At 44.8% G+C, this 13,757-nt stretch overlaps 1 protein-coding gene across 14 annotated transcripts in view; it reads left to right on the top strand.

The window, feature by feature from the left end:
• HHAT (hedgehog acyltransferase) overlaps positions 1-13,757 on the top strand; it is a 309,501-nt gene that overhangs the window by 163,164 nt on the left and 132,580 nt on the right. For 10 of the 14 annotated variants that reach the window (XM_070591304.1, XM_070591298.1, XM_070591295.1 and 7 more), the window contains one exon: positions 3,614-3,649. The exons of the other annotated variants lie outside the window; for them this stretch is intronic. In XM_070591304.1, the coding sequence (XP_070447405.1) occupies positions 3,614-3,649 (36 nt within the window). The remainder of the gene's footprint in view (positions 1-3,613; positions 3,650-13,757) is intronic. 14 annotated transcript variants of the gene reach the window in all.

The raw sequence follows: 13,757 nt of genomic DNA, 5'->3' as shown, positions 1-13,757 counted from the left end.
TTAAGTTCACGTGCTCTGCTTTGGTGGCCCAGGGTTTTGCTGGTTTGGATCCTGAGTGCAGAAAGGGCACTGCTCATCAAGCCATGTTGAGGTGGCATTCCACATAGCACAACCAGAGGGGCCTACAACCAGAATATACAACTATGTACTGGGGGCTTTGAGAAGAAGAAGGAGGAAGATGAGGAGGAGGAGGGGGAGAAGGAGGAAAAGACTGTCAACAGATGTTGGCTCAGGTGCCAGTCTTTAAAAAAAACAAACCAAAAACCAAAAAACGAAACCACTGCCATGATTTACATGGCTGCCTCTCCCAGCAGGTGAGCCATTGCCAGTCCGGACCATTCTCATTCCCTCAGTCCGGATGTGGGTCAGCAAGTGGATGTGACTGCAGCTTCCGTGAGACCCCGAGGCCTGGCTGGAGCCTTCAGGTTGCTCAGGTTGAAACTGAGTGATAACAGGCACTCATAGCTATGTTGAAGGTTATTCTTTCTCCTCTTTTTGCCCCGCCCCACCTGAATCTGTCAGCAAGTCCTTTTGACTCTACCGCAAAATCCTGCAAAATCCTGCGTGATTCCATACCTGTCTCTCCTCTCTCATTTCTAGTATTTCCATCCAGTGCTGAGCCGCCATTGTCTCTCACCTGGACTGCAATGGCCTTTTCAGTGGTCTCCCTGCCCTGCTTCTCTTACCATCCATTCTCTTCAGGACAGTTTCCAGGACATAAAGCATATGACTCCCCACCCCCTAAACAAATGAAATTTGAACAAATGAAGAAACAAATCCGCTTCCCTGTTGAAAGCTCTCTAGTACTTCCTATCAATGTTAAAATAAAACCCAAACTCCTTATCATGCACAGCTCTTTAGATCTGTCCCTATGCCCCTCTCCAACCTCAGCTTATCCTGGTCTCCCCTCACTCACATACTCCAGCAATGCTGGCCTTCTTTCTGCTCCTCCAACCTGCGACATTCCTTCCCAGCTTACGTCCTTTCTCCAGATGTCCTGCTGTCTGGAACACTCTTCCTCTGGTCTTTGCATAGCTGGCCCTTTCTGACCTTGCAGATCTCAACCCAGATGTCACCTCTTCAGAGAGGCCTTCCCTGAGCCCCTGTGTGGCCTGTCCCTCTGTCCCGTCACCCTGTGTGTGTTCTCTGCTCTCTGATGTTGTCTTATTTATGAAAGTCTTATTTGCTGTTTGTCTCTTCCACCTAGAATGTGAGTTCCATGAGAAGGAGAGGGCTTGTTGTGTTGCTCTCACTGCATCCACAGGGCTGGATCAGTGCCTGGCACAGAGAAGGCCCTTACAAAATACCTCTTCAATGAGTGAGTGAACATCAGCACAGATGAGTTCATGCAGCAAAGGAGTCAGACGAGAATACCTGTGAGGAAGCTCTGTTTCCCTCCCCTTACATTTTTTCTGTCACATTTTCGTTTGCTAATCCCCATCCTTGACCTTCTCCATTCCACTTGTTTCCAAGTGATTGTCCACTCTTTGTTATTCTCCATCCCGATAACCTTCCCTGTCACAAGGATGCTTAAAGCCCCCTGCTTGTCCCAGCCCCAAATTCCATCCACAACCAATCACACGTGCATGAGAAGAGAAGGTCTGAAACACAGCATCTGTCACAATTGCTCACTTCTGTACAGTTAGACCCTAAATTTTAGGAGACATCATAGCTACAGGTGAAGCTAGCCATGCACTGCTGTGCATCTTAGTGAGATGCCAGTCAGGACCAGGGCAGGCAGGATGAAGTCTTCCCTGGCCAGCAGCCAGGTCGCACTCCCCTGTGCTCCCAGCCCTCTTTCACATTCAGCTTCAAGGCTCTCCATGAGGCTCCGTGGAGCAATTGGTCTTCCTGCTCTCCTGCCTGTTTCCTGAGCTCTGTCCCTGTCCCTCGGCTTTCCAGTTGTACTACCCTCTTCTTTGTATCTATATTAAGATAAGCCTTCTATCCATATTATATCACCTAATTCTCATAACCCCCTCTGAAGAGAGCATCCCCATCTTCCCAATGGGGAAGCTGAAGCCTAGAGAAGTTACATAACTTCCAGAGCCTGGCTTACTCTAAGACCCAAGGAGGTAGATGGTGTCTGCAGAGCAGGTGTGCTCAGGGGAGCTGAGCAAGTGAGCTTGGTTGGGGCAGGGTGGCCACGCTGGAAGAAGCAGAAATCAGGTGGAAATGGAAAGGGATCGCTCTTTAAAAGGAGCAGCCATTTTCAATTAGTAATAATGAGAGGCATTGACAGTCCATGTGTTTAGTGGGAAGAGCAAGTAATTCATGACTTTTAGGGCTGAATTTGACACCCAGCTTTGTCCTCTGCTAGTTGTGAGCTCTGTGCAAGTTACTTAGCCTCTGAGCTTTACTTCCTTCACCTTTTGGAACTTTATTCCAAAGACTTATGATTAAATGGAATTTATGTATCTTGAATTTGATTTTCCCTGAATTAAATAACTGTTTCAGGTAAGTGAGATAGTAAATGAGATACCTCAGTGATCACCTGATGTATATAAGGTGGTGTGAGGTGCCCGGCATGCCAGGATGTTTGAGGGCCAGGGCCAGGGATGGAGCTGGGAGTTAAGGACAGTCAGGGCCTGGGCAGTCAGAGTCCACTCCAGGGTGAATTTCTGTGTCTGTTGCTCATTGTCTGTAGGGACAGAATTACAGGCACATCGCTAACCTGGGAAGCCAGTCGGATGGGTGGGACACAACCACCACCATGGACGTGTTAGGAGTAGCGATTTTGCCTGGCGGGCAGCAGCATCATGATTCCAGCCACCCAGTATTTTTACTCACAGCCAGACTCATAGGTGAGAGAAGGACACTGGCTAAGTGGTTGGAGGTTGAGGGGGAACAAGCGTGCATACTAGGGAAACCGAGGCAGTGCCATTAATATGGACTGAGCCAGTTTGGTGGTGTCAGGGAAAGGATGTGACTGACAGGGCCCACCACTGCTCAGGGCTCCCTGGATGCCTGGTGTGAGGCCCAAGCATAATGACAGGCCCACCAGCAAGTGCACGGAGCACTGCTCTTCTCCCGACCCTGCTAGGGCAGACCCAGATATGGACAGGGTCACTCTGGTGAAAAGCTCTAGGGACTACGGCTGGGAGGTGTATGGAAAATGAGAGCTGACCCTTCCTCACCCCTCTTCAGCCCTTTGGCCAGTGTGGTTTTGTGCTTTTAAAACATTTTGTTTATTTTTGAGTAAATGAACATCTGAGACAACTAGTGTTATAAAAAGACTCACCTATTGGAAAAGTGGGGAAATCCACCCTATAGTTCAGAGAGAGAGCTTAGACTGGCTGAAACACTTTTGCTATCCTAGAGCAGTGGTTCTGCATCAGAATCATCTGGGAGATTTGTTAAATCTAACTGCTGGGGCCCATCCCTAGAATTTCTGAATCAGTTTGTCTGAGGTGGGACCTGAGAATTTGTGTTTCCAGCAAGTTCCCAGGTAATGCTGCTGTGGCTGCTGCAGGGGCCATACTTTGAGAACTACTGTCAAAGGGTAATCCATTTATTCAGTATGCTCTGAATGGAAATTACATGTTTTTTGCCAAGTCCATCATTGCCATAAATATCTTCTGTTGATATGCTTGTCTATGTCTCATTTGAACAGGTATTTTGACGTTGGACTGCATAATTTCTTAATCAGGTAAGCCAGTAATTTTTATTTTAGATATCATTGACTAGCTTGTCTATTTATGGAAGACTGAGATGAAAATAAAATCTTTGTTAAATACCTTGATCAATAATGGCAATTGTATACTTGTCAAGAAAATACCACTAGCACTGTATTTTTTTTGTCCCTCCCAGAATCACCCATGAAATTATCCTTTTTGAACAAAGGAATTTATGTTTAAACGGGTTTAGATCTGAAGTGATAGTTGCCCAAGAGCTTGGACAAGCTTAATTCCAACTGCTGGGCTGCTGGAAAGACAAGTAGAAAAGTGAAGAGTGCCAGCTTGCTTTCATACATTGAAAAACCCACTTAACCAGTTTCCCCTCCATTGACTTTAAGCTTTTTAAACTGAATTTACTGGTTGTTTTACAGTTGTGAAGATACAACCTTTTTCATAATTGAAAGAGATTACAGAGGACAGTTTATGTCCTAGTTTATTGGTGATTATTTTACCCGAGTTGGCGTATGGGGCATATTAATTCCAAATAGCTATTAAATCAAACAGAGGTTAAATGGAAATATGCCAGAACATTAGCAGTGTTGGTAAGAAAATGCATGATATTTTTTATGCTATCAACTTTGCTGTATTTTCTAGATTTTTTTATATTGAGCAGGTGTTATTCTCAGAGTGAAAAATGATCATTAAAAATGCCTGTCAAAAATATATATGGAAAGCAATAATGATTGCTGAAGGACTGTAAGCTAAAGATTACAAGGAAACCAGAAATCATGTAGAATGATTTGCTTTCTGCAAATATGTGGCTTTAAATGCTAATTAATTCTGACTAAGAATCTGCTAATAAACAATCTGTAAATCACATGTGATTTCTGGATAGGTGTTACTGTGGCTCAGTTCTCCACAATGCATGACCGTCTCCCTGTGGGTAAGATGCTCTCTGAGGGGAAGTGTACATTACTGACTTCACCTTTATCCTAAACCCAGAGCATTCCCTTGGTGCTGGATTGCGTACGGTGGTGTTCCAAGAAAGACCACGCGTACCTTGTCCTTTCTCCAAGGCTTGACCCAAGGCTGTGCATTGAAATCTCCTTGGTCTACTCCAGACCCAAGGAATATGGATTGTCCTGGCTTTCTCCAGGATATCACACATAGATGGTAGTGTGTGTCGATGGAAATAATCCATAACCAATCTATAAATGAAAATTTGGGTGAGTTTATTCTGAGCTAAAATGTGAGGACCATGGCCCGGGGCCTTTCTTCCCGAAGGAAAAAAGAGCACCAAAGAAGTGGAGTGTACAGAGTGGTTACATAACCCCAAAGAGGATGTTTCACATATGATTGAAATGTCCCTTTTACAATAGTTGAGAGACTGCTTTGTCGGCACAGTGATTGATGGACACAGCAGGTAGTGGGTCTGCTGTCTCGAGCTGGGTGGTCATAGGTGAGCTGGGTGGTCAAAGGTGAGTGCAACAATCAGTTCCTAGACTAAGGAAAGATGCTTATCCTTAAGGAAATGCCAATGTGGGGGAAGATGCACCTTTATCTTAAGGGTGTTTGTTCTTGCCATAGTAAATGTTTAAAGCAGATATATAATGCATGCTCAACAGCCACATCAGGCCCTTTGGGAAAAAACAAAGTCAGGCCGAATTAGGGTTACACCAAATGGCTTCCTCATATACTCCCATATATCCTATTGCTTGCCATTTCTATTTGTCATGTGGAAACCGCTGCCCTTGACACATGGAGGGTAAATGCATTTTAGCAGGAGGGATAAAGGACCAGCGGTCATGGGAAAGGCAGGCCTGAGAATTCCATATCTAAGCTGATCAGAAAAAGCTGTCTGGGCATACTTCAGGGAGTAGTTTGGATTTTTGAGTTGATGTCTTGGTACTTTGTACTACTCCCATGCTACTGTTCACATAATTCCTTGGAGTAGATGCAAGTTTGTACTTTTATTTTTTTTTAAAGATTTTATTTTTTCCTTTTTCTCCCCAAAGCCCCCCGGTACATAGTTGTATATTCTTCGTTGTGGATCCTTCTAGTTGTGGTATGTGGGACGCTGCCTCAGCGTGGTCTGATGAACAGTGCCATGTCCACGCCCAGGATTCGAACCAACGAAACACTGGGCCGCCTGCAGCGGAGCGCGCGAACTTAACCACTCGGCCACGGGGCCAGCCCCTGTACTTTTATTTTTGCTAGTAACTTTCTGGAAGGCAGGGAGCATGTCTTAATCACCTTTCTATGACTAAACTGTATAGAATCAACCTTCAACAAACATTTGTGGTAGGAGTGAATGAATGAGTGAATGAATGAAATGAGGCAGAAAGGACAAGGAGGGAGAGGATTAAGGAGAAGCTATTTGGTCCTTTATTCAACAAATAATTGTTAAGCCTACCATGTGCCACTTATTTGGGTATGTCTGGGAATACCACCATGAGAAAAAAAGATACTTGATTTAAAGCTGTTCCTGAGCTTGTCACTTGCCAGATTTGTGGTTTGAGCTACTTGGAGTGAGGAGGAGAGTTGGTCTGCCTCTGGGACCCCTGCCTCCCTTTCCTTCTTCTGGGCTCCAACCATGTCTCCTGTGTTGGGTGGGGAGGAGGGCGAGGGAGTGGTTATGCTCCTCTGATGTAACTGGTGCTGGGATCTCCTTGTCCTGGCAGAAGGCCATTCCAATGGGTACTGGTAAGATGCTCCAACTAGTCACCTTACTCAGTGTTCAGTGAACCAAGCAGAACTGGGAGAGTAAGGCTTCTTTCTGCCCTGCCATCTCTCTGCACTTTTCCTTTCTCTTGCTCTGGTAGGGGCAGAACAGATCAACATGTCCATAGCTTGTCCACTTGGGGAATGAGAGGTTAGTCTACCCTTCTTGCAGACATGCCCAGTCTCTGTGATGAAGTCTCTTCATCTCTCCTCATGTGACAGCCCTCCCCACAAAGCCGAGAACTTAAAGACTCCACGGGGTCCCTTCCTCTTTCATCGTCCCAGCTTGGGCGTTGGGTGGGGTGTGGGGTGGGGGAGGTGGTTGGTGGGAGCAGTCAGTGCTCCATCTCCTAGTGTTCCCAGGACGGGGTTGTGGGGTGTCACCCCTTTATTTGCAGATTCCTTTAGAAAATGAGTCCTTTCTGCTCCCACTTTGGGAGGTCAAGCCTGGGGGAGACTGTGCGCCGTTTCTCACTGGCACCTTAGTGAGAACTGTTTCATCTGAACAATGATCCTGAAGCCAGGTTGAAGAGGGCATGAGGTGACAGTGGGAGGTGAGGAAATGGCAGCCACAACTCTTTGAAGAAGTTAAGCTGTGAAAGGAGGAAAGACAGCCTAGGCAACTGGTGGAGAGGATGGTTTGAGTGGGTATTTTTGTTTTTCTTTTAATTGGATGAACTCGTACTTAGCCACCAGAAGGTCTTGAGTGCCCTTTAGACTTAGAGAAAGTGGTTTCAGTTAGGTGGAGAGAAGCAGAGTATGATTGCCCGGGGAGTGAGGAAGCAAAGGCAGTGAGTGCTGCCTTAGTAACCCTGGAGAGCAATGGTATTCTCCTGTGAATCTGTCGTTAGAGAAAACCTTAGAGGTTGGAAGAGCGAGGGGGGTTGTGCTTGAGGAATCCTCCTTACTCTGGGATGGCCAAGAGAAGAAAATATATTTCCCTTTGTAAAAGAGGAGATGTTGGAGAAATTGGCATAGTTTTTTTTTAATTAACTACCTTTATCGGCTCCAAGAAGCTCTTAACAGGTACTCTGGTTTGTCAGGCTGTATGGAGTGCTTAGTATTTGGTGTAAAAGAAGCTGCAGCATGCCTGAAATTAATCAGCTGCATCTTTCACATTAATGGAAGTAATATAGACTTCTCTGGAATGACATAAATTTCCACGAAGCCCAGAGCCCTATCTGTGATCTCAACATAGGCAACTGCAAGGAGGGACATATTTCCTTTTAAATTGTTGGAGTGTTTCACTGAGCTGTGGGGCAGGAAGGAGCTGTCACGTTTGATGAAATGTGAGCATTTTTGGTATTGGTGTTTTATCATGACTGTGGGAAAATTCAGTGAGCCCAATCCTTGCGCATCTCATAGAAATCAAAGGAATGACTTTCAGGAAACAGTAATCGCAACTCACTTATGAATAGCTTCAGAGGAAGACCAGTGGCTGGAGTTGTTAATGTGACACTCGCTGCAAAAGAAAAAGGAAAAAGTGACCAATCTGGGAAAAGAGATTAAAGAGGAAAACAGCTCTATTTCATTTTAGATAATAGGGCGGCCTGTTTAAATTTAGCTTAGTTTAGTTTTGGCAAGAAAGTAAAAATGATTAGTGATGTTTGTTTTGATTCTTGCTGACTGAGGCATTTTTCATTTTACCCAGAAATGTAGGCAGCCCCACCTGTTTTATGAAAGTATAATGTAATTGCTTTACCTGCCCCTCTGTCCTCTTTTAAGTTCCTCAGGTTGGGAATAGCTTTAAGTGATGCGGGATGCCATCATGACTTTTAAAAGAAAACCTGGAGCCATGTCTGAAAGATTAAGTTTGTCAACTTTCTTTTTTCCATGTCTGAAAGATTAAATTTGTCAACTTTTTTTTTTTGCAAGTTTTCATTGCACTTGCACTTATACATTTAAAAATCAGAAAAATATTCACCTGTATTTTCTTCTTTTCTATATGTTATATTTAGCTATTTAATCTATTTCAAATAAAGATCCTAACCTTTTTTTCTCAATAGCGAAATAAATGTTCTTTACCATCACTCCATTTTATTGTAAAGACCATATGTGAGCGCATCAGAGCCTCTACTTTTGTCCTAAGGAAAATGTCTTGATACCCTGTCAGGACTAGGAGAAATGGAGAGCATGCCAGTGACACTTCTTAGGCAAACAGAAAAAGGCAGTGGGCCCCTGGCAAAGGCCCTAAAGCTGTTTGAGAAGATCTCTGGAGTTAATATGGTCATGAGAAGATAAATTCCTTTCCAAAAGTAAACAGATGCTCCTTGTAGAATGGTGTTCAGTATACTGCAGATTGAGTCTCCTACAAATGCTAATGTTTGTATGAAGCAGCATGTACCCTTTTGAAGGATGATTTTGTTCTGGGCAGAGAGAAGGTAGAATGGGACAGCCGTTCACTCTTGTAGAGTCTTTTGTGCATCTTCTGGAGTCCGATCCTTGGATTCCACGGGGTCAGGAGTGTCTTTGAATTGCCAGAGGGCAGCGAATTTCAGTAATGTGTGAATTAATGGTTCACTGAATTCTGAAATGAGCAAGATTCTTTTTGGCTTTCCCTTGGAGACACACCATACCTGACCCATTCATAAAACTAGCCCTACAGCAGGATAGAAGTGTTGTTTGGGCTAAAAAATGGTGTTTTGAGCTTCATGAATTACAAGGTAGCTTTTACTCACCTTTGTTTTGAGAACCACAAAGTCTACCAGCACATTTGCTATAGTTAATTGTAGCATTCATGGCGTTGATAAAGAGGTCTGCTCACCATCATTCGAAGTTTGTCTTAGATTGTGTGATGTCTGAAATGTTCAAAAGAATCCACCTTGTATCTTTAAGAAGCCAAGTAGTCAAATGAAGGATTAATTTGGGCTAAGGGACTCCTCCTGACAACGAGAAGGAGGAGAGCTAGCGATAAGCCTGTCTCTTTCCCATATCTCATTAGGACCATTGAGACCTGTTTAGGCTCTGAGCGGCTCTGGAAACAGAAGTTAACCAGAAGCTGGGCATTTGGTTCAGGGAGTAGGAACCAGATGGGTATAAGAAGATAATTAGCATCTATATTCAGTCTAGCAGCTTAGAAACATCTAAAATACATGCATGAAGCCATTCTGTATATTTTTATAAATAAATACAAAAGAAAGATAAAACTGTTGTGTATATATTTCTAAAATCACACACACACAGAGGTGATAACTCCAAGGCAAAACACCTGATTTGTTACATAAGATGTTGAACTTTTTATTTTGTAAGTATAGGTTGGAAGTCAATGTTTGTTTGTGTAAGTAAGTAATTTCTAATAGTGTTGTAAAAACCAACTGAGATGATTAAAAAGCTGCTCCTACCTGAAATGAGCCTAAACTCTGCATGTTTGCAGTCCTAGTTAGGCGCTGATGATTATCTCTTAGTGGTGACCAGAGAGAAGTGGCACCTGGCGTGGGGGGGCCACCCAGTCTCTTTTGTCCCTGCCTGCTGCAAACTCACATCCTTTGAAGCGACTGCGGTATCACAGCATTCTTTTGTAAACCCTCCTTCCATTCCACCTGTGATATATGAAAACCAGTAGCTAATGATCTGTGTGGTGTTCCGGTAACAGAGTGTTTTAAATAAAAAGTGAAGAAAGCCAGATTCCAAAGCAGGCCCACAGAGGCAGCGAATGGAAAAGAGGGCAGGGCGCTGAGGAGAGGCTAATGCGCGTGCGCCCACGGGGCTGCTTCCGTTCCCCTCCTTGCCCCGCGCATAGTCAGTTTCCAAATCCCCTTGAGTCTGTCTCCTTAACATCTTTCACATCACCCTTTCCTTTCTGTTTCTGGAGAAAGGATAAGCACCTTTGTCTGTAATTTGGGCTTCTTACCTCACAGAGCTGTACTAAGGTTTAATAACATATGCAAATCACTCAGCTCTGTGCCTGGAAACAGAGGGGATCAATAAGGGCTAATTTTGTCCCTCCCCTCCCCCACTTCACCTCTGGAATCAGAGTAACGGGGTTTGAGTCCTGGCCTCTCTCCCACCTATGTGACTTTAGGGAACTCACTAACCCTTTCTGAGCCCTTGCTACTTATCTGTAAATCGACTGCTTCTCTGATGCTGTCACTCCCTACTCAGAACCAGTCAGTGAATTCCTTTCCCTTCGGTCAAAACCAGACTGTACCCTCATGTCCTCAGCCCACCACATTGGGTCTTCAGGCTGCCTTTCCATCTTATCTTACCATCATTCCCCTTTGTGGCCCTGCCAGATGGGACCAGGTGCTGCTTTCTGTCCCTCCCCCCATTTCCTGGCTTCTTTCCTTTGCTCATGCCTAAAGTGCCTGCTCTTTCCCAATATCCAAATCTTACCCCTCTCAAGTCCTTCTCAGATGCTGCCTCCTCCATGCAGTCTTCCTCTTTGCCTCCCAAACTTCCTGGATCAGAGGAATCTGCCAGGATGTTTTAGACCCCAAGCTGTACTCCTGGAGATGTAGTGGTTTTGAGTGGACCCCAGGAATCAGTATAATTACCACTCACCCCAGGTGACGCTGATGCTCAGGGAAGTTTGGAACCCATAGCTTTGAACAGAGTTCATTTTGCACGTGTCATACATCCCTCCTAGACAGTGAGCTTTTTGAGGGTAGGGTCTGCTTCATCTCTGTATTCCCCATAGTACCCTGTAGTGTCTCATGTCTAGAGGGCCCTTAAAAACGTTTGAATGAATACATTTTAAATTTCCAAAATGTAAAAGGGCTTAGTCATCTCCTTTTCATTTAATCCATTTATTTATGCAACCAATTAAGTGGCCTCAGCACTATTCCAAGAGCTGGGATGAAAGCAGTAACAGGGTAGACGAGGTCCTTGCCCTTGCTTGGCTGGCGTTCCAGTGGTTGAAGACAGAGTGTAAACAAGCAAGCAAGTAAGCCAGCACCGTAACTTCCATGATGTGATGGACGGGGCAAAGTGGGACAGCCACTTTTGATAGCGTGGGCAAGAAGGGCCTCTTTGAGGGAGTAAGTGGCACTGAGCTGAGAGGTGAGTGAGGGGGACAAGGCAGCCAGAAGAATATCTGGGGCTAGACTTCTGTGGCCAAGGGAAGGGCAAGCACCAAGGCCCTGAGATGGGGAAGGACATGTCTGAGGAGTGGAGGGAAGGAAACCTGTGGGGCTGGAGGGTGGTGGAGCAAGGAGTCCATGATGAGTCTGGAAGAGGAGGAGACAGCCAGTCTGTGAAGAAGACTGGATTCTATTTTAAATGGAATAGGAGCCATTGGAGTGTTTTAAGTAGGGGAGTGACATGATCTGATTTATATTTTTGAAAACTCACTCTGACAGCCTTCGCTGGGAATTTAGTGAAATTAGGACTTTTGAACCTCAGGCCAGTCCTTGCCATGCAGGGAAATTTCTTTGACAATCAGCTGCCATGAAAGCTATTCTGGATTGAGTAACAATAGCCCTAAACTATCCTTTAATTTCCTTCTGTTTATGTTTGCTTACTGTATTGTAAAAATGTGATTATGTGTGTGTACATTAACTTGGAGGCAGTTAAATGATGGTGGAACATGGCAGTAGGCTCTTTCTAGAAGCTGAGGCAGCTGGAGAGAGTTCGGGTTAGCACTGGGAAGTTCACTCGGGCTGGAGGTTTGCATCTTATGGTGACAAGTAACCATCTTGTCTTTGAGCTCTCTGTAAACCCAGGCTCTCGCTCCTTCACTGGCGCTTCATCTGTGGGGTCTCTGAAGGCCCAGTCCTCAGTCCTCAGTGCTCTGACTTGGTGCTGTTCCCCTTGGATGTCACCCATCCTTAGGACAGGAGGCCTCTTAACCCCGCAGTGCTGGTTCCCTCGCTGGGGCTGTGTGAAGTGGAACTCCATCCGGTGCACTCATGAAAGCTGTGGCCTAATGTGTGGGTGTATGCTCCCCTTTCTCGTCAAAAACTGAGTCCCCCTTCCGAGCTTCCCCCATCACACTCACTGTCCAAGACAGCATTTCTTGTCCCCCAGACTCAGACACTTGGAGTGATTTGTAGTCCTTTTCTTACCTTTGTAGAATTTTAGAATGGAAAGGCTTTGATGATTATGCCCCACATTACATTAATTTTCAGTTCTTAGATTTCTCAGTTTCACTCTTGCTGCAATCTTAGTGCTACTACCTTTGAGGAAAAACTTTTTAGAATTACTCATCTTTGTGACTGTGCTATATTGGGTTTGTTAATTAGAAAATCCAGATTTAAAAAACCCCCAAAACTAAAAGAAACCCTCCACGCTCTGAGAGTTGAAATGCGTAAGTCACTTTCCACCATGTATAGCTTCTATCACTAAAGATGTTCCAGTGAATAAATGTATCGTTTAAAAAATTAAAAAGAGCCGCTGGTAAATTAATGGAGAAAATTTGCAGTGTAGAGACATAATTGTAAGTGTAAAAAGCTTTGAGTCAGGGCTGCTGCAAAGCAGGACAGGCTGTAAGATCCATGATCTAAACCAGTACAGATGGGTCATTTACTAGACAGGACATTTGTTAAGTAGTGGTGGTGGTTTTGCCTTTTCTTTTTGAATTATCTTCTTAAGCCCTGGGGTTCTTTCCGCCTTATGGGGCTGCCACACCAAGTGAAAGCCAGAAACTTCCTTTCCTTCCTTGAAGAGTCTCAGATCCCCCTTTCCCTCAGTTTAGATTCTACTGAGAATGATGTGTGTGTGGAGGTGGGACCTGGAATGCATTGTGGTGAGCCTGGCAGCAGTAACATCCAGCTTTGAGAGGCAGAGGTCCTAGGGTGGAGCCCCTCGCCCAGCACTAGTGATTGGGAGCCCCTTGCCCTGAGCCCGGTGGCAGGCATAGCAGGATCCCCATTGGAGCAGCGGTGGTATAATTTGTCAACAGTTCCTGACTGCATGGCTCCAAGACCCTCTCTCAGAGATTGTGCAAGCTGCTGATCCTTCTTTAATACATTCCTTTCGTATTAAAACTAACTAGAGTGGGTTCTGTTATTTGCAACTAGAACACCTGAGATAGTTACTTATCTGATGTTGTTTGGGGTGTCAAGCTCAGCAGGGGGAGCACACGATCTGTAGTTGGCTTTGCCCATGAGCTGCATGGATGCCACACCACACCAGGATTCAACAGACTTGCAGCTGTTTTTGCATCAGTAACAGAAAAGCCTGTAAAATGGAAAGGACACTGGATCAGATACAGAAGACCATGACTCTGGTCTGCCTTACCTCTTTCCTGCTGCAATGTCACTTCTCCTGTTTAGGCCTTAGTTTTCTTATTAGTGAAATGAGAGAATTGTACCAGTTCAACTCTGAGGTCCTTCTCAATCTCGGCAGCCTCTTATGAGCAGCTTGGGTGTTTTTAATATTAGAGAGCAGCTTTTGTTGTCCAGTCTGTGCTGTCTAATCCAGTAGCTACTAGCCACATGTGGGTCTTTAAATTTAAGTTGATTAAAATTCAATAAAATTACA

Source organism: Equus przewalskii, chromosome 23 (genome assembly GCF_037783145.1).
Source record: "Equus przewalskii isolate Varuska chromosome 23, EquPr2, whole genome shotgun sequence".
NCBI classification, from domain to species: domain Eukaryota; kingdom Metazoa; phylum Chordata; class Mammalia; order Perissodactyla; family Equidae; genus Equus; species Equus przewalskii.
The sequence above is the reverse complement of the archived record's forward strand: the minus strand, read 5'-3'. Positions and strand labels throughout refer to the sequence as shown.